Below are 25,271 nucleotides of genomic sequence, written 5' to 3'. Positions count from 1 at the left end.
ACTGATCCAAGTTAAACAGCATAAAATTGAATCGTATCGGATTGGATTTTTTTTGTTTGTCATTCAAAACCAAACCGAACCACAAATAAATTTATTTCTGGATCAGATAAGTTTTTGCCTCAAAACCGATCCAATCAGAACCGCGAGCACTCTAACCACACATCTTAAAATCAAATTTACAGATAATCCAATGAACTCACCTTAACATTGGTTACCAAGAGAAGAGACAAACACAGAACAATGTCTCGTAGTTATGCACATATCCACAGTTGTTGAACTCTAACACAACTTCAAAAATGGAGTCTTTGAAATCCTCGTTCCTCTTCTCCACACCACTACTACCACCACATTCACAACCCCACAAAACAAACACAAAGAAGAGCAAAAACCACAACAAACCCATTATTCCAATTTACAGTTACACCCCATCAGACAAAGTACACCGTGACCCATGGTCTCCCCACACCGGCGACCCAACAAAACCAAAACCTCGTCACAAGCACCCCAAAAAGCCTCTCTCCGACGACAACGCACGCCGCATAATCAAAGGTAAAGCTCTATATCTCAGTGCTCTAAGGAGAAACCAAGGTCCACAAGCTCAAACACCTCGTTGGATTAAGAGAACTCCTGAACAAATGGTTCAGTATTTGCAAGATGATCGTCATGGTGAGTTGTATGGTAAACATGTAGTTGCTGCAATTAAGAAAGTTCGTGCTCTTTCTGAGGTTTCTGATGGGGCTTATGATATGAGGATGGTTATGGGTTCTTTTGTTGGGAAACTTACTTTTAAGGAGATGTGTGTTGTTCTTAAGGAGCAAAAAGGGTGGAGACAAGTTAGAGATTTTTTTGATTGGATGAAATTGCAGGTCTTTCTCTCATTCTCTTTTCATTTTGCACCTTCAATTTCATAGAGTTATCATTTACTATGTATTTGTTTTTGTCAAGTAGACTAGTGACTAGAAGTAAGTTCATCCGTTGAGGTGAATAAGCGGGAAATTCCGGTTCGAACTCTGACCCTGCATATATAATGTGATATCCCTACCAAGTGAACAGTTATAAGTTACTAATTTACTATAAGTTATGTCACTTAGAGTAAGTTTAATTAATATGGTCATTTTTTTCAAAGCGAGCGAGTTTGTGTTTAGTAGGTGTTTATTGTGAATAAAGTTGATTTCGTAAAATTACCAACAATGAATTGGTTTAAGTGGTAAGAGTTTTGGGGCTGTTAAGCAAGTGGTCAGGGTTTGATACCTGATTATTGCGTATGAAGAAAATTTGGTTGGGAGAGGAGAATCCATCTTGTGTGCTCCACAAGTTCTCTGATGGAGTCTAGTCACCGCTAAACAGCGGGGAAAACTTCGTACCTTTGACATGGTAACAAAAAATAGAGTTGATTTTGTGAAATTGGTTTGGTTAACATTGAACTTAGAATGAAGCGGTTTATGGTTGGATGTTTATAGTCTAACAACAAATTTGACGTGAAAAGACTCAAAGCAAACTTGTGGTTCATTAAAAAACATTTTCACGATAAGACAAGTTTTGGAGGGAAAGTCAATTTGTCTTCCCGTGAAGACGATTTTAGTAAACTCACATTTAAGAGGAGGCTAAATCAGTTTTAATACTTTTCAGTTTTTTTTCCCCCCACTTTATAACTAAACTCAATTAGTGTTGGTTTGATTTTGTGATGAGGAAATTTGATTTTAAATGAACTGGTTTTGATTAAAAGTGAGTTAAACGTAAAGGAATTTGCGTTTCAATACATTCACGTGAAGTGAATTGAACTACGTTGATGTTAGGCTAAAGCTGCTTTGTTTATGTAGCATCTTATAATCTAAAATTCGCGTTAGGGATTAGAATTGTTTGCTCTTCATAGAAACCAAACACTTGAAAATGTGTGAAAATCAATTTTATGATTCGAAAGTCACTTTTACCTTTCACAAAAGTGAATCTAGACATGCACATGGATCGTAGGTGTAAATTACTTGCTTAACTCATTTTATTTTGAGGAATGCAACAAGACAATCCATTAGGCATAATGAAGTTCATGATGCTCTTGCTAAATAGTATAAGATCCACTTTTTATTTGATTAGGATCTACTCCCTATATGATGGGAATCACGTGAATTTCACTCAATGGTTGAGTGTTTGCTGAAAATGTTGCTAGTTTCTTTTTATTTATTTTGTTTGCCCACATTGTATAGAAATTGATATTTGTGTATTGATAGTCCTGTGGTTCAACAGCTGAGCTACCATCCGAGTGTTATTGTCTACACGATTGTGCTGCGCTTATATGGACAAGTTGGGAAGCTTAATATGGCTGAAGAGATCTTCTTGGAGATGCTCGAAGCTGGTTGTGAACCAGATGAAGTGGCTTGTGGTACCATGCTCTGTTCTTATGCAAGATGGGGGCGTCATAAGTCCATGTTGTCTTTTTATTCGGCCGTGAAAGAAAGGGGATTAATTCTTTCTGTTGCTGTCTTCAACTTTATGTTATCTTCTTTGCAAAAGAAATCACTCCATAAAGAGGTTGTTCACGTGTGGAGGGATATGGTGATAAAAGGGGTGGTGCCGAATGATTTTACTTACACCGTAGTCATTATTTCTCTTGTCAAAGAAGGGCTACACGAAGATGCTTTCAAGACTTTTGATGAAATGAAGAATAAAGGATTTGTCCCTGAGGAATTAACTTATAACATGCTTATAAATTTAAATGCTAAAAATGGAAACAGAGATGAAGTGCAACGACTGTATGAAGATATGAGGTTTCGTAGAGTAGCTCCTAGTAATTACACTTGTGCTACACTTATATCTTTGTATTACAAATATGAGGACTACCCTAGAGTCCTCTCTCTCTTTAAGGAAATGGCAAGAAACAAAATTCCAGCTGATGAAGTTATATACGGTTTGCTTATAAGAACTTATGGAAAGCTTGGTTTATACGAGGATGCTTGCAAAACATTTGAAAAGATAAAGCATCAGGGCCTACTCACCAATGAGAAAACACATTTGGCAATGGCACAAGTCCATCTTTCTTCAGGAAATGTAGACAAAGCTTTGGAAGTCATTGGACTCATGAAGTCTAAAAACATATTGTTCTCTCGGTTTGCTTATATTGTCTTGTTACAATGCTATGTGACGAAAGAAAATGCAGTAGCTACTGAAGGAACATTTTTAGCTCTTTGTAAGACAGGACTGCCTGATGCTGGTTCTTGTAATGATGTGCTCAATCTGTATGTGAGACTTAATTTGATGGACAAAGCAAAGGAATTTATCGTTCGAATAAGGGACAACGGGACAAATTTTGATGAGGAGCTTTACAGGACAGTTATGATGATTTGTTGCAAGGAGGGAATGCTTCTAGAAGCTAAGCACCTGACAAATCAAATGGTTAAGAATGAATCTTTTAAAAATTGCAAATTCTTCCAGACATTTTATTGGATTCTTTGTGAACATAAGGAGGATGTGCAAATTGATGATAAACTCGTCACCATTAAGCCCACTGACAAACTTGATACTACAGCTCTTGGCATGATGCTCCAAGTATATCTGACAAATAACAACGTCAGTAAGACAAGAATGTTGGTGAAACTATTGCTGGGTTGTGCAGGGGGATCAAAAATTGTTAATCAGCTCATCACAAGTTTGACTAAAGATGGTATATCTCTACTACAAAATTGATAACACCTTCGGCTTAGGGCCTCTGGTATTCAAGAAAATAATAATTTATCACACCTCTTTCTGTGATCTCTTTTTGAAATTTCTATTTTCAACCCTTTTTTATTTCCAGGAGAAATCGGCAAAGCAGAATCACTCAACCATCAATTGATTACGCTTGGCTGCAGAATGGAAGAAGTCTCGGCAGCTTCTTTAATTAGCCATTATGGGAAACAGCATATGCTGAAACAAGCTGAAGATATTTTTGCAGAATATGTAAATTCTCCAACCTCTAGTAAACTAGTGTATAACTGTATGATTGACGCATATACCAAATGCGGCAAACAAGAAAAAGCATATTTGCTATATAAGCAAGCAACAGAAGAAGGACGTGATTTGGGTCCTGTTGGTCTTAGCATCGTTGTAAATGCTTTAACAAATGAAGGTATGGCTACAGTTAAGTAAACTAGTGTATGATTCATTTATCAACCTTATATGCAACACTTTATGCTCTCACATAATTCTACCAATGAGTTGGAACATGCTAGAACAATTAAGAACTCTTGAATTATTCTCTTGTTTGGATTGGAACGAATTGTACAATATTCGAAAGTAAGGATTTTTCAGGAGCATCAATTTTTTGTTGTTTCTCATTTCAGAATGCAGTTACTTAGCATTTAACTGATAACTTTACACGTAATTTCTTTTCAGGGAAACATCGGGAGGCTGAGAATATTATCTCCCGGAGTCTAGAAGAAAACTTGAAACTTGATACTGTGGCTTACAATACCTTTATCAAATCCATGCTTAAAGCAGGTTGATATCAAGCATCCTGCTTGCATAAGAAAGATAAAATTAAAACACCAAGCTTGCTAATACAGTTTATTCCGTGTTTTAGGAAAATTGCATGTCGCATCTAGTATTTTTGAGCGGATGTGTTCCTCTGGTGTTGCCCCATCAATTCAAACATATAACACAATGATAAGGTTGTAGCTTTTATACGTTGTCTTCTGCTGATAAAAGGTTTTGTATCTATTCTTCTGGTTGCTAATTTTTGGACCAATGTTTAACTGGTTATGCAGTGTCTATGGAAAAGATCAAAAGTTGGATAGAGCTGTGGAGATGCTCAACAAAGCTCGCTCATTGGATGTCCGTTTGGATGAAAGAGCATGCATGAATTTGATAAGCTATTATGGAAAAGCTGGTACTGGACTAGTTTACCTTAACTGAGATGAAATCTTGATAAATCTAGATGCAATCTTGCATTTGCAAATTCCATTATTCTTGTTTTCATGTGCATAATTTTTTTGTTTTTGGTTTCCAATATGATTTGCATGCAATGGAGAGTGTAAACATAATGTGATTAGCACATGATGATTGGTGATTAGTTCATTTACTTTTCATGGTTGGTATTCTAGAGTGTCACAAGAAAACTCATAACTGTATATTTTGTAGGTATGATACATGAAGCTTCACAGTTGTTTAGTGAAATGCAGGAAGAAGGGATTAAACCTGGAAAGGTAAAGTTGAAATTTGTTAACTATATTTTCAAGACTCAAGTATAAATAGGTATTGTCGAATTAATATATTTAAAAACTTGAGGTATATTGCAGCCCAAATAAGGACATATTTTACATTGAACTGCAAGACCTATTTTACATTTGTTTTTAAATAATGACTTTTTAGAGAATCAGTGCTGATTCTTTGCCTTTGCTGGGGATACAGATTAGCTATGATATTATGATCAATGTATATGCAAATGCTGGAGTTCATCATGAAGTAGAGAAACTTTTCCAGGCCATGGAGAGACAAGGTTGTTTGCCTGACTCTTCCATGTATCTATCGCTAGTCCAAGCATATACAGAGAGCCTAAATTACTCTAAAGCTGAGGAAACCATACATGCTATGCAGAGCAAGGGTATTTCACCATCCTGTGCCCATTTTATTATTTTACTCAATGCATTAATAAAAGCTGGGCTGATTGATGAAGCCAAGAGGGTATATGAGGGGATATCAACTTTCGATGTAACTCCGGATCTCATATGTTACCGAATAATTATGAAAGGTTACCTGAAATATGGACGTGTGGAAGAAGGAATCAACTTTTATGAAAGTATATGCAACTGCAAGTTAACAAAAGGGGATGATTTTGTCTTGAGTGTAGCTGTGCATTTATATAAATCTGCAGGAATGGAAAGCCATGCTAAAGAAATATTGAGTTCAATGAACAAGATGAGGATTCCTTTCCTCAGGAAACTGGAAGTTGGATCGGGAGAGAAAGTGAAAGTTCCTTGAGATATAAACTACTTCAGAAATGCATGTATCTTTGAGAAGCAATATGATACAGAGAAGGTTTGGATATGACCATGGAGCTTGAATATAACTTAATCATCCTATGACGGGACCCTGATTATATATAGCTGCATATACTGATGACAATGACGATTGACAAATTTGAACTATTAGTTCAAAATGTACTTTTGCAGCACTTTTTGTTGGAGGATAACTGTATATTGAGTCAACGAGTTCTGTATTTGCCAAGAAAGTCTTTGCTCAATACTTCCCAACTAAAAGAAGTTAAAACAAGGAGAAACATGTGCAACTATCATCACAATATGAATTCACAGGAGTTTAGTGAGGTTAATTGTAAACATATGGGGTTCATGACTGACTTTTTGGCTTCAACGTTGTCTCAGGTACATGAATCTCCCCGTGCTTCAAACAATGTATAGAATCATGAATGAATTTGATTTGCAGATTATATGTAATTGTTGCCCTTAATTGTACATGAATGGCCACTGCAATAGTACGTATTGAATTGTACCCTTTGTTCTGTTTGATTTGAGTGGCCAGTTATGTAATAGAAACTGAAAATCTCAGTGACAGAGGATAAATTATAACATGTACAGATTTATATATTCATTGAAATTTGATGAATGAATGTATTCATATATATATAAAAAATTCCATGAATTAATGGAGTGACCACATACGGAAGGGAAATTATGTATCAATATAAGTACATGTGATTGAGAAAATTCCATCCTCAAATTAGTCCAGGACAAATTTGTGGATTAAGGTACTAAGATATGATTTGGAGAAACAAGCTTGAATGGCCGAAACGTAAGTACTCAGATGATGCCACTTGCATCACTGAGGCCTATGACGACTTTTTTTTTTGCAGGATTTTACGTTAAATCTGTTGAAAAATACCTAAAGAAAACATGAGACATAAAAGTTGAAACTCAATTACAAAAAACTGCCGTTGAAACTCAATTTCCATTAGCAAGAAAATCTATTATTGCAACCTTAAAAGTTATTCAGAATAAAAGAGACATAAATTACCAAAACTTGATTACGTCATTTCTTATTAATTTTCAGTCTACATGGATTTTTGGGGTGACAATGACCATAGTCATTATAGAACCAAGACTAGACAGAGACCACTTAGCAATTGCAATAACTTGCAAGTGCTATTATGCAAACATGGATACAATACAAACATAACATTGTTAACTCCTAATTTAAGCTTTACTATCCACAGCCATCGGCACTGATTCCTGGTTTGCTGCAGCAGTTCTTGATTGATCTACTTTATTCATTTTGGCAAATATGTTACCATAGAATTGTGCATCCTTCTTGTTGTATTCTCTCACTTTGTCCTTCAAAATTTTGTACTCAATTTTCACATCCCTGCAAACATCCATCCAACAAAGTTTGAATAAGGACAGTTTCATCAGCATTGTCCCTTTGGGACAAGGTTCATAATTTTTGCATATAAAACTTAAACTTGAAGATCATACATACACGAGACCAGAAGCATACCTGTTATCTGGATCAATTTCAAGGGCTTTCTTGATATCCATTTCAGCCAAATCCAAATCCACAAGATTAATATATGCTTGTGCCCTCCGGTATAGTGCTTTTACATTCCTACTATCAAGTTCTAACACCTACAGAGTAAAACAACTCTCAAAAGGTCAATGGATTTCACTTCATTTCGCTTTGAATACAATTGAAGAAATCCAACGAAATGAAGCAGAATATGAAATTTCATAAACTAACCTTTGTGCACAACTTTTCTGCCTGTTTGTAGTCCTTGAGTTTCAACTTACAGGCCGCGTCGTTAAGATTGCATGTAATTTTCAATGCTTTGGCCTGCTGTTTCTCCTTATCACCGAAGGCAGAATCGTACTCGATATACTTTATGGCCTGTCATCCAGGAAAAATGATCATATTTATAGTTAGCACACTTCATACCACAACATTTCTGTAATTTACCTAGTAACTCAGGATCTTTTGGTTTTCGCAGATGTACCTTCTCATATCTCTTTGATGCTCTTTCATGTTTACCAGCTTTGAACAATGCATTCCCTTCTTCCTTTTTCTTTCCAGCTGCCTCTATCTTCTCTTCTGTATTCAGATCCCATGATTCCTTTTCCTGCATCCCGCTTTTTATTAATCAAGTATATCTTCCAAATTTGTAAAATCTAAAAAACATGAAAATGAAGACATTATTTTCTCACCTTTACAAAGGAAATCAGCTCAACTTCATAGTAAACTGTGGAATTAGGAGGAACAGTAGCCAATTCATGAGGGGAGGCAGATTGGCCAAAAGCATATTCAGGCTGTATGATCACCAATGCAATTTCCCCTTTCTTCATGTTCTTCACAGCTCTATCAAGTCCATCAATTACTTGCTCTACACGGTGCATGGAAGAAGATACATATATGGATTATTTTGGACAAAGGACTTAACTGTAGTAGACTATGTAAGAGTCGAGAAGTTAAAACTTAAAGCCATTGTTTAAAGTACCTTCATCAATTCTGAACTCAAATGGCTGATCATCGTCATGACCCTTCTTAAGGAAGACAGTCTCATCTTGCAGCTTCCCAATAAGTTTCACTGAATCAATGGAAATAATGAATCTATTCAATACTGCAATCCAATATACAATACAAGAAAACAAAGAAAACACAGAAACTTTGAAAACCTTTTATTAGTAAAACTGTACCTTGAACCACAGCTCCATCATTTGGTCGTTCATATCCCTCTCCTTCTTTCAAAATCTTCTTAAGGACCTTCCTATCCTTAGTAATGTCAGATACAGTCTTCCACGAGACTAACTCAAGATCGATTTGGAGCGAAGCATTTGGCGGTACAGCACCATCATCTCCTGATGAAGGTTTTCCACTCTCACCAAATGCATCTGCAGAACTTAAAAAACTCAATAAACTATACAAGCAAAACATGTATTTACATAATTCTAATAATAACAAAAATTTGACTCACATTCGGGCTTAACATTCAAGAGAACTTTTTCTCCCTTCTTCATTGTTTTCACAGCCTTAGCCAAAGCAGGACAGAAATAACCTGTATCAAAAACATAGACATGATTAGTTAATTATCCGCTATCCGAACGCAACTGCTACACCGAGACAAAATTCAAAGGTCTGAGCTATGAAACTAACCCTCTTCAACAGTGAACTCGACCCCGTCAGATGTTGAAATAATCGTCCCATCTTCAAGACAAGCTTCATACTTAACTGCAGAAAGGATAAAAGCACATAAAATTTGAGATTGTTAGTAATCAATGTTATGTTACTATCTTATAGATGAATCTCTATCTCAAAGAGGACAATAGATTAAATTGTGTACCAAATACTTCATCAAGATCCTTAGGATTGTCCCATTTCTCCCCTTTAGTTACAATGTTCTTCAATATCCCACCATCCTTGGTAATGTCCTTGACACTAGTCCAAGACAGCAACTCCACATCAAACTGAAGAGTTGCATTTGGTGGAATAGTGGGAGGTGACCCAGACTCTCCATAAGCCAATTCTGGGGGTATTGTGAAAATAGCATTTTCACCCTTCTTCATGGTTTTGATACCTTCATCCCATCCTTTGATCACTTGCCCTACATTCACAATAACAATTAACATTTTAGTAATTAACTTCAGCTTAGCAATGAAATTAACGGATCTCAATCATCGGATGATAATCTATGAAGCACAAACACAGACACCAGACACATACAAACACCGGTAATAATACTTTTTAAAAATGTGTCATTATCATGTTAGTGTGGAATATTGACACACGTCGGACAGGACACTCATATACATTACCTTGACCAAGTTTAAACTTGAAAGTGGTGGCCCTATCGCGGCTGGAATCAAATTTGGTTCCTTCAAGCAAAGTTCCGGTATAATGCACTACAAAAAAATAAATCACACAATTAAAATCATATAACATCAACATTACTAATACCAATCGAATTCCTAACATAAATTTTTTCCAGATGATTACCTTCAACCTGATCTCCAATATCAGGAGTTTCCCATCCTTCACCTTCCTTAACAAGCTTCTTCTTCAAACCATTGTTACCAATCTCCTTCTCTTCACCAACCTTGTGGATCGGACTCATCATCTCTTCTTCTTCCTCAGGCATTTCCATTTCATTCTCTGTTGGCTGCAAATCGAAATCCTCCTCCATCGATGAACAAAATTGACGCGAATCAAAGAATGCTTAGAGAGCTACGAATTGTTGATTTATGCAATTGTTGAATAATAATGATAATGCATTACGCAAAGGAGTGAATGTGTGTCTAGAGAGTTCTGAAATTCAAAGGTGCGATGAATCTCATGATAGTTCCAGAATCATCTAATTTCAGTTTTATTGTTATTGTTAGTAAGTATATACAAATAATAATAATAATTTAATAATTATAAATAAATAAAAATAAGGTGCGAAATATGTGTTCAAATCAAATCTGGAGATCCAACCGTAAAGGGATTGTTCGTTATTTCTCCGCGGGAATGTAACTGAATGTTGAACACTTCCTTTTCTTTATAAATTAACCGGCTACCGCGTCTGTATGTGTCTATTATGCACATTTAGCAGTATCATTACCACGTTATTGAAAATGTCACACATAAGTTGAAATTAAAATAAGAAACAAATTTCATAATTCGAGCAAATTAAAGAGACCAAATGTGGCTCATGTTGACCATGCAAGTAATGGACTTTTTTTAAACTTTTGAAATTTTATAGATACGTGGTCTGTTTGCAAAATCGTCAGTGTTTTTTGTTGGCCATATGCATTCAATCCAAAATAGATTTTTACAGACAATTGTTAGATTACTTGGCTTTTGAAGCACACGCATATTATTAATGTTGTTTATAGATTGAAACTAATTCAACTAACCAAAATGTTATGTTATTTGTTCATCGATTGAAGCAACAGAGGTTTGGCATAATCAGTCCCACATGAGCGCAATGTGTTTGAGTAAGAAGTAAAGGAAACTTGGTTATCACATCCATGCTCACATATTTCCTCAAATTTCATATAGTTTCCATTAGACGAGCTCAATCCATAGCTGTAAATTTTATTCCTTGTAGCGAATACTAACAGGTCGCCGTTCAAAACACTATATAACCTGTAATCACAAGGTCTTCCTCCATCACACCCATTGCTTTTAATCTTATTTTTAAAATCCTTTTCCATAAATTCGCTTCATCGTTGGTTAAAATTCATATAGTAAAGACATTCTTCATCAATCTTACTAAACAAATAGATTGAATCGAGCTTGTCTTCTTTCCCCACTTGAAAATTTTCATGTTACAACTTGTATCATCAGAACCCCTTTGGGCTCCTTTTGGCACCCTTGACATTCTTGTTGTTCCATTCTCAAAATTGTAGGATATAATATAAGGCCTATAATAAAAACTACCTTTTACCAAGTAGGGAGCACAATCTTAGATTAAATGAATATTTCCGTTGTGAAACATTGGCGTGTCAAACTTTAAACTTCTTTCACTAGGAAAAAGACCTTTTTCCTTTCAGATACCCTCCTTTATTGCATAAACTTTACAGTCCCAAAGTGAAGACCAAGACTCTGAGTTATCGTAAAAGAAATATACCATGCAATTATCTTTGTCGTCACATTCGAGGACAACATTCAATTCTAAATTAACATGCATACGTTGCAATTGCTCTGGTATTGGAATTGGCAACCAAGTTTGTGTTGCTGATAAATATTTGATCTTTAGAATTACATATCGCTCTGGTATTGGAATTGGCAACCAAGTTTGTGTTGCTGGGTTGCTGATAAATATTTGATCTTTAGAATTACATATCGCGACAAAGAATCAACCCCTTCGCTGAAGATAAAATCTTAGCTGATTTAGCTAAGTATTCAAGAACAACTTTGGACACGCCCGATGAATTATCTTCTCTGGATAAATGATGTAACTCAACCATGTTTCCATTGTATCTCTGAGAAAAATCAGATTGGATGAAGAAAGAAGGTTCGTCGTTTAATAAAACATTATGACTTTGTCTCAATGCAAACTTTTTATCCTTTGGAAAGATTGAAAAGAATTTGTTATTAGACCTAAATTTGTGAATGGCTTTGCGGGTAACCAAGAGGATATTTCAACCAACATATCATTGGGGATTGAAGCCATTGGAAGGAAAGAAAAATTTCAAAGAGAAAGTAGAAAGAAGTAGGAAAACTTATAGCAAAATAGAACCTAGAACGAAGGAGAACTATTAAGGTTTATTAGCTAAAGCTTGCTTGAATATTATGAGGTATAGTAATACATTTTTTTTTTTACCAAACAAAATTATGTAGATACTTGAACAAATTTTCACGGAATAATAAACAGTATAAACAGAAGATCCAGAACATCATGGAATATGGATACATATTTAGTGTGAAACATTTAAGAGTACCACAATAAAAAAGATCTGCTTACAAACATATTATTCTGCTCCCATAGCCTACTTAATAAAAAGGTCCAAATTTACATGAGATCCATAGCCTATATCGGAATCAATAAAATGCCAGGTTACATGCGGTGAGGTGAGGCTTTATAGCCTTGAGACCAATGACCCATCGTTGATCTTTACCATCAAACACTTCTGCTTCCAAAGTCCGAGCACTATCAGCATACCCAATATGAAAGTTAAGATTATAAATTGATCCAGAAACACTATCCCTCCTATTCGCAGTCACGATTTTGATAAGTTCCCAGTCAAGCCAATCCATGTTCAAAGTTTGGATCAGATGATCATGCCTTGCCAAGGTGGCACAATCCTTAAGAATATTAGTGTCCTTATCACTCAATTTGTCAAGCTCGAGGTTGACAGGTTCACTCCCTGGGGCAAGGATCTTTTTAGCCCGTTTATCACTCTTTTTAGCCCATTTAGGGTCGTATGTATTCCTGCAATCCTCTCCCATTATCTTTGGAGGGTAGAGTAGGTTGTATTGGGGCTCGGGAAAACCTGGAGGAAAAATCACTCCTGGACCTACAGCCTTGAGGTATGCTTGAACATCAGGACAGGGTGGATAAATATAGGATGTAGACCTTGTCAGTGGAATCCATAAATTGCCAGAGTACCATTTGCTGCTGCGAGGTTTTAGAGTCCTGAAACCATTGGTACGTCTGCCAAGTCTAATACTATCCCACACGTCTGCTTGAAAAGTATGGTGCACACCACGAACATCCTTGGCTTCAAACGTAATGTAGTACCTGAATCCAGAAACCATAACCCTAGCCACCTCAACAATTTTGAGTAGGCGCCAGTCACACCATTTTTGCGAATTTTGTATAGCATAATCCTGCATGGCCAACATAGCACAACCGTTAACAACATGAGCAAGCTGTGGAGCCAATTCGTCGACGTTGAATTTGATATAGACACCCAATCGACCAATGTTTTTCCGATCCCCACAAGAAAAATGTTGTTTTTTCTCAGATTTCTTCTCACTCGTTTTAGCCCGTTTACTAGGCCGTTGGTTGTTTGAAGCCGCCTCTGCCATCCTCTTAGTGGCAGTGTTGGAAGATTGCATCATCAACCTTGAGGATCTTCTTAGATTGGTAACACTCTTTTTATCCTCACTCTTTCTAGCCCGTTTACTGGGCGGCTGGTTGGTTGAACTTGAAGTCTCTGCCATCTTCTTAGAACCTTGAGGCTGATTTACGATCCTAATTTCTCTCTTTCTCTTTCTTGGTATTGAGGTATAGTAATACATATTTATATGAGAAGATTTTGTTGATGAAGGGTTGTGATTGGTCGGAACTATGAAAATAAATCTTTATAGAATTTTTTTTTATTATGATTAATTAAAATCATATCTTTTTGTGATAATTAATTTTACAAAACTGGAATAATTGACAGCTATCTTGTTTTTTTAACCATTTATTACGATCACCCGAATTTAAGATGTTGCTTAAATTGTTTATAAAAAAAAATAGAAACATGGGATAAAACTGTAATATTAGCATTTAGCAGCGAACTTTGTTTACCTTATTGTAATATATTTTTTATTTTCTGATTATCCTATTAAATGTCAAGATTTCGTCCTTGTGAAATATATTGGTTCAAGATTCCTCGTAAACGATGATATGACATGCTTACTAAGAGGATAAACTAAAATTCGTTAACATTATATGGCGTAAAGAGACGAAATCTTAAATCTACATATTCAATAAGGGGCTAAAAAAATAGAATCTTAATGTTATAAAGAGTAATCAAATATAAAAATATTACAAGAATAAACTAAAATTCACAAACATTGCGATTAAACAATATTTAACCTTATAAACAAAGTCACATACTCCTCCTGTGATATCAACCCACAAAAAAAAGTCACGTACTGCTAAAAAAAAATAGAGAAACAAGTCACCTACTTAAAAAAAAATTTTACCTGTATTAACGTTCTGATATTTAAGTTAATAATTCAAAATTTGAACGCGAGATAAGTAAAGTCTGATAAAAGATTTTTTTTTGAAAAAAAAAACTCAAATCATATTATTAATTATATAATTGTCAATTTAAAGAGGAATTGACTCGAAAATCCAGTGACTAGTATGCCACCCTAACTAAGATATGAGCGATGATATTTGTTTGACGCTTTACAAATTTTACCTCAAAATTAGGAAACTATACTAACAAAGACTTAATATTAAAAATTAAAGAGCTAAATTCGAATAATCCGTGTCGCCTCGATGAAATGACATCAATAACAATTTATGAGTCACTTTCAAAAAGATTACTTGAGAGAAGTATCACTTCAATTATAGCTTCCATCATGGCTTCTACTTCAATTGTGTTGAGCGTTCCATAGTTGACATCGGAGACACCATCTCGAACCTATTGCATCAGTTGTAGCAAAGAAGCTTGCATCCACATTGCATTTCAAATAACCTTCTCTTGGTGGTGTCCAATGCCATGTCCAGCAGCATGCTCCTACTTGGTTCTTCAAGCCTGTAACAAATAGCCATATGCATCCATCTTCTTTGTTTGTTTTCATATACCAAACATTATTATTGTGCAACTTTGCTCCTACTCGATTCTTCAATGCCAATTACATTCATCATTTTTTTTAATATACAGAGGACATATTCCACATTCTTTCACCGGGAAGGATATTTTATGCCTTGCATGATCAATTTCAGGCTCATCTATGATCTCAAAAGTGAAGTTGTAGGCATGAAAGAACCAGTTATCAATGTTTGCCAAGTCCAATTTATGCTTCCACATGAATGTGTGCAGATGATGATGATCTTGGTTGTTGAAAAACCTATTTTTACCCTTCCGTAAGATATAGTCTCTAGGCGCATTGTGGTATTGAATATATGATTGACCATCAGATTCAAATGTGAACTTGTATCTAAAGGCACTATATTCTGTTTTTATCTCTTTCTGTCCCAAAACAACACACAGAGTGAAACCAATGAGCATATTTTCATTGCACACGTATCGATCAACTTCTTTCACAGTTATCGAATGTCCCTGGCAACGGTAAGGGAACCAATCAGGAATTGCACTTCTTGGAAACCAGAAGAACACTGGCCTATATGCATCATCAGTGATTTTAATCCATGCTTCGACTCCAATTTTACTCCAAAAAGTCACGTCAAGTTCTTGACTATTGGTGAGATAAATGTCGAAGATAACATCTTTCGAATTAGACATGAGTATAAGCTTTGAATTCAACACCACTCTCTTAATGGATGGACAGTCAAATGCCAACAACATGACTAGATTCGGTGGAAGCTTTGGGATACATTCAAGCTGTTTGCAATCAGTTAAATCAAGTGATTGCAAACCTGAGAGATTAGCCATACTCTCGGGAAGGTTCACAATATTGCTTCCTTGCAGTGAAAGTTCTGTCAAGGATGACAAGCGGCCAATGTTATTTGGGATCTCTGGGAAGGTCCTAAGCATTGAGCAACCCTCGAAATCAAGTTCTGTCAACTTCAATTTGAAAATGCTGCTCGGAAAAGTTTCAAGTGATTCACAGTAGGTAAGGTCTAACTTGCGGAGTTTACTGAGATTTCCAATAGAAGATGGGAGAGTCTTAAGCTTTGTGCAACTTTGCAAGTTCAATTCTTTAAGCCCGAACAAATGGTGCAGTGATGAAGGTAGTTCTTTTATTGCTGTTTTTGTTAGGTTAATGTGAGTAAAATTTTCTGCAGACTCCAAGATATCTGGAAAGGTCCTAAGCATTGAGCAACCATGGAAATCGAGTTTTGTCAACTTTAATTTGAAAATTCTTCTTGGAAAAGTTTCAAGTGATGCACATTCGGCAAGGTTTAACTTGCGAAGTTTACTGAGATTTCCAACAGAAGATGGAATAGTCTTAAGCTTTTTGCAACTTTTCAAGCTCAATTCTTCAAGCCCGGCCAAACGATGTAGAGATGAAGGTAGCTCTTTTATTGCTGTATAGTCTAAGACGAGCACTTTTAGATTTTCTGTAGTCTCTTTGATTTCAGGTAACTCCTCCAACTCTGAACAATGACTGAGACTTAGTCTTGTTAGAAACTTCGAATTTAAAAGTTCATCCGGCAAGCATGTTATGGAGTGACAATATGAAATATCTAACCAACAAATCTCATTGATACTCATAAGAGTATCTGAATTGGTTTCCTGAATCATGTACTCCCCCTCATTATTCAGCAATAGATACATTTTATCATTAAAAATACGTACGGATTTGAAATGATAAGTTATGTATGATTGAACCACTTGATTATCTATCCTACCGGTGATTAAAAGTGTTTCAAGTTTGTAACAAGCACGGAGAGCAACTAATCCAGATGATCTCGACAGAATATTGCTACGAATATCTAAACTCTGGAGCCTGAAACAATCATTTAAACATAACCAGTTAAGGTTGTCGAGGAAGCTAGAGGAGTAAACTTGTAACAAACTTGTACAGCCACTAAGAATTACTACTTCAATATTTGGAGACAAAGAGAGGTCTGGTAGTCTTATCAACTCCTCAGAATTGCTAAGGTCAAGCCTTTTCAAATTTGGTAAAGCCTATAAAAAAAAGTAAATGATGATTAACAAAAAATATTAATGAACTTTCAGTATGTACTAATTGCATTTGGTATATGTGATTCAATATATAATATTTTTGAATTATAATTATATCATAAAAAAATACAAAGACACACAACATATAAGCTTGAAATGAAATACCTGATCCTCCTTCCAAAGTTGTCTAAGATTGCTATATGTCATTTCAAGTATAACAAGATTTCTTGGGCAAAAGTCTTGAGGCAAAGATCTTTGAGGGAATTCATACCAACAAAGAAATTTTAAATGATCTGGAAAACTCTTAGGAAATGCATGAATTACATTATTTTTTTTTAGAATGTCCTTCCAGTTCCGCATGAAGACCCAACTCACAGGTATTGTTAACTCATTCTGGTACTTATAGAAATTGATCATTCTAAGATTATGCATTTTCTTGAATGTATCATCATGAAGTTGAACCTTCTTTATTTCCTCTATTTCTTGAAATATACATTGGATCGCCTCTGTCCCCTTTCCCTAAAATAAAATATTAGGAATTACTAGAGATAAATAAACACAAAAATGTGGTTCCATGGAATGTAAAATTGTTAAACACTTTGCAACATGTGGCAAATTAAAGTCATCATCAGACACCATCAATCACACCGAAAGAATATTCTGATCTAAACGCACGGTTCAATTTGAAGGGTTAAAGATCATACCTTGTTCTTATTTAAAACATCAAAAACATCGTTAGGCTTCCATAATCGACTACGTTTTTCAGGATTATTGACACATTGAAGCCGAACGATTTCATGCCCCATTTCTTGTATTAGATCGTGCATCTGAACTCTACCTTCTGAAATAGATATAAGGCACCTATCTTTAAGTACATCCATTCCATTGCAAGCAGAGAAACCACAATAACTCAATGTTTGTTCTACAACTTTCTCAAAATCTCCTCTATAAAAGCAAGCTATATCAAGAAATATATCTTTTTGTTCTTCGTCAAGTCCGTGATAAGTCAACTCCAACAATCTAAAAATTTTAAGATCGGGAAACTTTTTAAGCTTTTGCAGCTGACTTTCCCATACTTCCTTTGTTTTACCATAAAGCAATGAGCCCAAAACTTTGAGAGCTAATGGAAGTCCTTTAGCATAATCTAAAACCTGATTTGTTAAGCTCATATAAGAGCTTTTTGGTTGTTTTTGTTTAAAGGCAAATAAACAGAAGAGTTGTACAGAATCTTGATAATCCATTTCCCTAACTTGGTATATATTATTCGCATTGGCATTCTCGAGCACTTGCTTGTTTCTGCTAGTCACAATGATTCTACTCCCCGGACCAAAGTTATTATGCATCCCAATTAAATCTTTAAGTTGATCAGAATCTTTCACGTCATCGAAAACAAGAAGAACCTTAATTCGTTTCAGCCTTGGATCAAATGAAAAATTGTATTCAAAGGATGTAATGTCCTCCCCTAGAAGTGTAGATAAGTATTTTCTTTTTACATGGTTTAGTCCAAATCTTTCTATTTCTTGTTGAACATTTGGAATAATGATTTTGGAACTGAACTGAGTAGCGAGTTTTTCAAACAATGCACTAGCAATTGTTGTTTTGCCTATCCCTCCCATGCCCCATATTCCTGTGATACGAACAGTCGGCAGCTCGAGGAGCAACAAGGATTGTATCTGTTCAATATGCATGTCAATTCCCGGCATTCCTTCATACTCGCTTATGAAACAACTATTCATTTTTTTCAAAATATCTTTCACAATCTCAGTAACAAGTGTGCTATCTGGTCTGGCAAATTGAATGGAAAACAAGGAGTTAATAAGAAACAACATCATTGGATAGATTCACAACATCATAGGATATCCTAACAAATTTATGTGTTCATATAAGACTATTATCTCTAAATACTTCATTGTAAAGTTGGTAAAACTCTTTTTAATTACTTTGGTCTTTCAAGTGCTCAGGATAATCCTGGAAGCCTCTCTTTCTAGCATCCGTTGATTTTATTTTTTCTCTAGCATAAAATTAATAAATTATTTTACTTTTTAAGGGTTAATATGATTTTTGCCTCTATTCGAGCGAGTTTTGATTTACACCTGTAATATTATTTTTTTTAATTTATGTGAGTGTGTCTAAACATTTTTTATTTGAATTTATGCTCAAGTAAAACTTCCTCTAAATCTAATGGTTCCTATAGGGATCCAAACACAAAGTTTACAACTCTCATGAATGATAAGTTGCAGAAAAAATGAAGTTTAATAAATATGGCAAGAGCATGGAAATAAATTAGTGACCTGGTTACTTGTGAATCCCAACCAGAGAATCCAGCTACTTGGTTTAGAGCAGCCTTCCACGCGTCCACTTTACCACCAAATCGTTGATGATGCTTACCTAAATCGTCTGCATAACTCTGTACCTGATGCCTAACATTTGACGGATCCACCTTATAGAACACCGGTATTACTTCCCTTCCATATCTCTCCTTACATTTCAGTATTTCTGTGAGTTCATCTAAGCACCAACTGGAAGAAGCATAGTGTTCGGACAAAATGATCACATAAATCTTTGATTCTTCTATTGCTCTGTACAGTGCTGGTGAAATCTCTTCGCCTCTGTCAAGTCTATTATCTATGAATGTTTCAATGTTTTTCCTACGTAATTCTGCATAAAGATGACTAGTGAAGTTGTCACGAGTGTCCTCTCCTCTAAAGCTCAGGAACACATCATGCTTTGGGACAGACATAGCAATAGCACTATAGCAGAATTTGTTCAGACCCAACAATGGAAGAAGGATGCTCAAGTTCTTTATTTCCTCTTGTTGGTTTTGTGTCTTTTGCCTTTAGCATGAACATTTTATGAAGACTTGGTCAGAGCAAAAACTTCCGTGTCTTTTCTATCTTGTTCTCAGTTTGATTCTGCATCAATTAAGACATACAAAAAAGACACACAGCTAGAGATCTACTCATAATTTACATCGAAAAACCTATATGATCCTTGAAAATGGAGACGTGGTGGCTAAAAAATAGTTTGTTTTTTTCAATGGAGAAATTCAAACTGCTTTACTATTATCTGTGAGTGGCCATAGACTACCCTAAATGAAATTTATCTAACAACCAACGAGAATTAGTTACAAGAGTAAATTTATAAATGCACAAACTAATTTTTATTCCACTTGTAATTGTAAATTTACTTATGTGGCTAGTTTTTATTCGTTGTTGAACAAATTATCTTTAATTTTTCGATGGTAACTTAAAGTTTAGTTGAGTACTGATAGCCTATAGATGAAATTTAATGCCATGTTATATTTTATAGTAATTTATATTAAAGGGTCATGCTAAACAGTGCCCCCGTGGTACTTGTTAAGCATACCTAAAAAGGAAATAAAAAATAAAATTTATATTGAAAAGACTTTTGTAATTTTGAGGCATTGAATGCACGCATTTCGAGACAATTTCTATTTTAACATACTTAACCAGTGCCTCCCGAGCACTGTTTAGCATTTTCCTATATTAAAATAGATTCAAATTTTGAATTAATTTTTTCTATAAAATACCTGTACTCAACCAAACTCCAAGACAAAGACTATACCTAATTTTTCAAGGGTAACCTAAAACAATCTTATCATTAACGAAGACGTGAACCAAGTTTAAGGGTGAACCAACATAAGTTTTATTCTCTCTTTCCTTACACTTTTATTTTATGTTTTATTCTCTCATTAACTAGATCATTCTTATAACGTACCAAGTCTATGTGTTTTGAATCTTAGTTAAGTTCATAATTTTGTTTATCTTAGAGTTAGGGTTAGGCATAAAAACTGTGTTTTTTCGAAAATATACTTTTTGAAGTGATTCTAGGAGTTGAGAAAATAAGCTCCCCATGGTACAATGAAATTGAATTCAAGATTCCATCATTAGACCCAATTGGCCCAAATGATGAGATTTTTTAGTGAGTTTGAAAGCTTCTAAATAATCAATCTCTACTATCAGCCTCTTGAAGCTCATGTGTTTAGCAAAAAACTGAGAATCATTTACCACAACCAAGTCATTTTGAAATTCAGATGTACACATCCAAGAAAACACAGTTTTTGTGCCAGAAGAATTTCCTCTCTTATGAACTCCATCGAGCATCTTAAAAGGAGTGTCATCCCCAAAATAAACAAACATTGTACATAAGGAGTCAATGGAACCAATTTCAAAATAATCAAAAACCAACAAACATCAATTGCGTAAAATCTGCTAATCAAAGCTTTCAAAACTGTCGAGCTGCTGAATAAATTAAAAAACACTGTCCAGCTGCAGCCTCAACCTCAATGCCTCATCTCAACCAAAGCATCCCAATCCTTCCTTTCGTTCCATTATGCAACGAGTGTAGGAGGAGTATTAACAAACCAGCCCGTCGTTGGCAAATGAAACAAAATGCAATAGAATTTATATCATAGCAGCTTCAACAGATAATAACAAGATGAGTACAACTCAATAATACTTATAAGGCTAAATTGCACTTTTGGCCCCTTAAGTTTCAGAAAGTTGCGATTTTGGTCCCCTATATTTCAAAATAGCACTTTTGGCCCCCTAAGTTTCAGGAAGTTGCAATTTTGACCCCATATGTTTCAAAATAGCACTTTTGGCCCCCTAAATTTCAAAAAGTTGCTATTTTGGCCTCCTATGTTTCAAAATAGCAATTTTGGCCCCCTATGTTTACCCCTTTTGCAAAATGAAAGTTCAAGACACTTTTCTAAATGGAAGTTCAAGACACTTTTCTAAATCAAAATGACATAACAAATCAAGTCATTACATAATTAAAAAGACATAACAAAAAGCACGAAGAGTTTTCAATTTCCATTGTTTCCTATTTTTGGATTTGGAATTAGTTTTTTTTTTTTTTTTTTTACGTATAGTGAAAAATCCTTTTGAATAAACGTCACGAAGTATTTGGTTAATTCTTTAGGATTTGAGATTATATATGTGTGTTAGTGAAAGAATAATTTATTTTTTTTGAACGTAGTGAAAGAATAAATTTAAAGCATGTGACTTCTTCCTTTTATTTTTTTATTCTTTTAGTTTTTTTAATTATAAGATGACAAAAAAATATTGACGTGGCAGCTGAGTCACTTAAGTGACTTGCCACATCAACTTTGACTCGATCAAAATTGACCTTTTGCAAAAGGGGTAAAGATAGGGGCCAAAAGTGCTATTTTGAAACATAGGTGGCCAAAATCGCAACTACTGAAACTTAGGGGGCCAAAATTGCTATTTTGAGACATAGGGGGCCAAAATCGCAACTTTTTGAAACTTAGGGGGCTATAAGTGCTATTTTGAAACATAAGGGGCTAAAATTGCAAGTTTCTGAAACTTAGGGGGCCAAAAGTGCAATTTAGCCTACTTATAATGGACCTTTGTGGAATCTAAACTCTAAAATGCAACCTTATACATGTTTTTGCTGCTAGAACAAGTAAAACTTTGTTTGAAGTATATTTTACAATGGCTTATTGGTTTGCAAATTCTGATACATAGGAAGGAAGGAACTGTTACCATCAAAATCTGTATCTCATAGCAATTGGAAATGAGGTAAACCATAAGCACTAACAAAGTTGTGATTCCCAAATTGCATAAAGCTTCTTGTAAAGAAGAGTGCAAAATAGAGCATCAAGAGATAATTACGCTTCCAGAAGATGCCCCTTGTAAGCTATCAATAATGCCTCTGTATTTTCTTTAAACCGTGATATAAACTCCAAGAACATGTCCTCAGGATAACATAACATAGAAACAAAGCTTGGACCCTTCTTACATAGATTTTGTGATTTCAAAAGCTGAAAAACTCTATATCGAGGAAACACTCGATCCTCCATGCTATACATCAAAATTGTAGGCCGATTAACCAATATTGACTTTGGCAGCGTAACTGTGTGTAAGAAGAATTCAATTCCAACCTTTAATTTCTTCTCGGATGCCCTAAGCAAAGCTGGAGCTTTTTTAAACATAAGCAAGCTCTCATCTTTAGAAAACCCAAAACACTGAATTAAATCCAGCTTTTTCTTAAATGTTTTATGGCTCAAAGAAGTTATCGTATGAAGTCCATGAACCAACATTCTTGAATTTTGATTGAAACCCAATTCTTCAGCTTGCAAAACATACTTTCTAATAGTAGATTGCGATGAAACCAAAAATCTTGACTGTCGTTTGAGTAGAATCACAACCTGATCCCCGACAATGCCAAAACTCTCTAATAAAGCAACATTGGCAACAAACAATTGGTACTTTGGGAGTATCCAGCCACATTTAAACAAAACTTGAACACGCTCTTTATCATTCCATACAATTTTCTTAATAGCTTCCACAGACGGAACCAATGTTTTGTTCAAACTAGCAGTCAAAACAGTTGGATGCTTGGAAATAAAGTCACATAAATCCGAACCCTGAAAACCCAATTGCCGAAAGAGCTCAAATTTAGGTTTAAGAGTTTTATCAACATTTGAAAACAGCAATTGAACTCTCTGACGAACGATAGAGTGAATCTGAGTTTCGGAAAATCCATTTTGTTTGAAAAAGTTGATTACAGATAAAGGCCTTTGAGGGAATGTAGCCCTCGAAGCACGTTTAGAGATAAAAATGGAGTGTGATTTTGGTAATTTAGCATTGGAATTAAGGAAGTTAAATAATGAAGTGGTTTCTTTTGAGTATTGGGTTTTTGAGGATGATAAAGAAGTGGTGGAAAATGAATAGAGAAAGGATTGAAATGAGTTAGAAGTGAAAGGAGGATAAAAAAGATGCGTGCGTAACTTGAGGGATTGCATTGTATCAGGTTTTTTGTTATAGAACTAGGTTGATCAATTTAACAAACATGTGGCGTGCATGAATAATAAGACATTAATTTTAGGTTTGAAAGTAGGAAAAATAAGCAATAGAATAGAACACACATATATTCTAGTTCTAGGTTTGGAATCAGAAACAGAAGAAAAATACCTTGATAGGAGAAACCAGGACGAGGGGAAGGAATATCAAGGTTGAAGACGGAATGGTTGTAGGGTGTTGAAAAAACTTCTTTTTATTTTGTGCAGTCTAGAGTGAAAGCCGTGAACAACTTTTTTCTCAGCTACTAGTATTTCTCTCATATTTTTTCTTTTCTTTTATTTTTTTTTAACATAAAAGTTTAGGTAAGTTGGGTTTTGACTTTTGAGAGTCATTGTTTCTGAATAAGTTTTAACGGAAGATAGTTAATTTTTTATCATCTAAATTAATATTTAATTTCTCTCTAATTTTTTCTCTGTTCAACTTCTATTTCAATATTTGTTGCTTCTTGTTTTGTCCATATAAAATTTAGGTGAGTTGAATCTCGAGACTCTTATAGTAAGGATAAGTCTAAATGGATTATAAATCAACTTTCTATTAACTGAATCAACCTTCGATGTCTCACTCGTCTTTCTCTATTCAAAACGGTTGACGATAGTTGTTTGTTATAATTTTTTAAGAAAATAATTGCTTAAAGAATATTATATTCGTTTGGTGCAGCTTTTTAAATAATTATTGTTGGTCAATGCAATATATAATACAATGTGCCTCTTGAATAATTATATAGTTGTTTCTTTCATGTTTTTTCTTTTTTTATTAATATAAAATTTAGGTGAGTTGGGTCTCGAGACTCATTAAGGTCAGAATAAATCTCAACGGAATATGAGTCAATTTCTTATCATCTAAACCAACATTCAATGTCTCTGGCATCTTTCTCTATTCAACTTTTATTTCAATCTTTTTTTTTCTTGTGTCAATATAAAGTTTAGGTGAGTTGGATCTGAAGACTCACCAGAGTCAAGAAAAGTAAACAGATTATGAGTCAATTTCTTATTAACTGAATCAACTTTTAATGTCTCTCTTGTCTTTCTCTATTCAAAACAATTTATCAAAATTCTATGTCTCAGTCATCTTTTCTATTCAACTTCTATTTCAATTATTTTTTCTTGTGTCGATATAAAATTTAGGAGAGTTGAATCTCGAGACTCAGTAAAAGCAAACAAATCTAAACGAATTATGAGACAACTTCTTATCAAGATAACCAATCTATAGTCTTTTTATATTCAAAACAATCTATAAAAATTACTCTATTTCTCACCATCACATTTTCTCACCATCACATATTTTCATCTTAACACACTCTTTCACACTTCTCACAATAAAATAAAAATTGATGACATTGAGGTTTTCAGCAAAAATAAACAGACTAGCATAGTAATAATGATAACAATTTGAAATATTTTTGTAAACATATAATAATGCAATTGAGAATTTG

General features: G+C 34.7%; 4 protein-coding genes across 5 annotated transcripts; 1 reads left to right on the top strand and 3 right to left on the bottom strand.

Annotated features, from left to right (window-relative positions):
• The first annotated feature begins 153 nt into the window (after positions 1 to 153).
• LOC123914242 (pentatricopeptide repeat-containing protein At5g27270) lies at positions 154 to 6,591 on the top strand. 2 transcript variants are annotated; one of them, XM_045965317.1, is made up of 8 exons: positions 154 to 866; positions 2,242 to 3,655; positions 3,788 to 4,099; positions 4,366 to 4,470; positions 4,553 to 4,640; positions 4,737 to 4,858; positions 5,110 to 5,174; positions 5,380 to 6,591. In XM_045965317.1, the coding sequence occupies exons 1-8, from the start codon at positions 297 to 299 to the stop codon at positions 5,947 to 5,949; spliced, it is 3,246 nt and encodes a 1,081-aa protein (XP_045821273.1). In that variant the 5' UTR covers positions 154 to 296; the 3' UTR covers positions 5,950 to 6,591. The 2 variants fall into 2 exon arrangements, with proteins under 2 accessions (XP_045821273.1, XP_045821275.1); XM_045965319.1 differs by having other exon boundaries at positions 738 to 866; positions 2,226 to 3,655.
• A 404-nt stretch (positions 6,592 to 6,995) lies between these two features.
• On the bottom strand, positions 6,996 to 10,465 carry LOC123914245 (70 kDa peptidyl-prolyl isomerase-like). The gene is made up of 12 exons (XM_045965328.1): positions 9,967 to 10,465; positions 9,786 to 9,872; positions 9,314 to 9,574; positions 9,127 to 9,201; positions 8,948 to 9,028; positions 8,670 to 8,864; positions 8,471 to 8,560; positions 8,181 to 8,356; positions 7,973 to 8,095; positions 7,720 to 7,866; positions 7,480 to 7,607; positions 6,996 to 7,347 (listed from the first exon to the last, which is right to left on the bottom strand). The coding sequence occupies exons 1-12, from the start codon at positions 10,151 to 10,153 to the stop codon at positions 7,179 to 7,181; spliced, it is 1,719 nt and encodes a 572-aa protein (XP_045821284.1). The 5' UTR covers positions 10,154 to 10,465; the 3' UTR covers positions 6,996 to 7,178.
• Positions 10,466 to 14,446: 3,981 nt separating this feature from the next.
• LOC123914240 (disease resistance protein RPV1-like) lies at positions 14,447 to 20,106 on the bottom strand. The gene is made up of 4 exons (XM_045965314.1): positions 19,283 to 20,106; positions 17,696 to 18,776; positions 17,157 to 17,510; positions 14,447 to 16,994 (listed from the first exon to the last, which is right to left on the bottom strand). The coding sequence occupies exons 1-4, from the start codon at positions 19,729 to 19,731 to the stop codon at positions 15,024 to 15,026; spliced, it is 3,855 nt and encodes a 1,284-aa protein (XP_045821270.1). The 5' UTR covers positions 19,732 to 20,106; the 3' UTR covers positions 14,447 to 15,023.
• A 2,538-nt stretch (positions 20,107 to 22,644) lies between these two features.
• On the bottom strand, positions 22,645 to 23,781 carry LOC123914582. The gene has a single exon (XM_045965785.1). It carries the CDS (start codon positions 23,779 to 23,781, stop codon positions 22,645 to 22,647), a length of 1,137 nt encoding a protein of 378 aa, XP_045821741.1.
• Between the last annotated feature and the right edge of the window lie 1,490 nt (positions 23,782 to 25,271).

The sequence above is a fragment of the Trifolium pratense genome, linkage group LG3 (genome assembly GCF_020283565.1).
Source record: "Trifolium pratense cultivar HEN17-A07 linkage group LG3, ARS_RC_1.1, whole genome shotgun sequence".
NCBI lineage: Eukaryota > Viridiplantae > Streptophyta > Magnoliopsida > Fabales > Fabaceae > Trifolium > Trifolium pratense.
This window is presented reverse-complemented; position numbering and strand designations above follow the sequence as displayed.

What these genes read in the sequence shown, in the direction of transcription:
- LOC123914242 (XM_045965317.1), top strand. Translation starts at nt 297, where the DNA reads ATGGAGTCTTTGAAATCCTCGTTCCTCTTCTCCACACCACTACTACCA. An exon ending in CAAATCCATGCTTAAAGCAG is followed by an intron (nt 4,471 to 4,552) that starts GTTGATATCAAG and finishes TCCGTGTTTTAG; the next exon opens with GAAAATTGCATGTCGCATCT. An exon ending in ACATATAACACAATGATAAG is followed by an intron (nt 4,641 to 4,736) that starts GTTGTAGCTTTT and finishes CTGGTTATGCAG; the next exon opens with TGTCTATGGAAAAGATCAAA.
- LOC123914240 (XM_045965314.1), bottom strand. Translation starts at nt 19,731, where the DNA reads ATGTCTGTCCCAAAGCATGATGTGTTCCTGAGCTTTAGAGGAGAGGAC. An exon ending in ATGTTTTAAATAAGAACAAG is followed by an intron (nt 17,511 to 17,695) that starts GTATGATCTTTA and finishes ATTTTATTTTAG; the next exon opens with GGAAAGGGGACAGAGGCGAT. An exon ending in AACTTTGGAAGGAGGATCAG is followed by an intron (nt 16,995 to 17,156) that starts GTATTTCATTTC and finishes TTTTTTTTATAG; the next exon opens with GCTTTACCAAATTTGAAAAG.
- LOC123914245 (XM_045965328.1), bottom strand. Translation starts at nt 10,153, where the DNA reads ATGGAGGAGGATTTCGATTTGCAGCCAACAGAGAATGAAATGGAAATG. An exon ending in CGAGTTCACTGTTGAAGAGG is followed by an intron (nt 9,029 to 9,126) that starts GTTAGTTTCATA and finishes TTTTTGATACAG; the next exon opens with GTTATTTCTGTCCTGCTTTG. An exon ending in TGAGTTCAGAATTGATGAAG is followed by an intron (nt 8,357 to 8,470) that starts GTACTTTAAACA and finishes TGCACCGTGTAG; the next exon opens with AGCAAGTAATTGATGGACTT.
- LOC123914582 (XM_045965785.1), bottom strand. Translation starts at nt 23,781, where the DNA reads ATGCAATCCCTCAAGTTACGCACGCATCTTTTTTATCCTCCTTTCACT.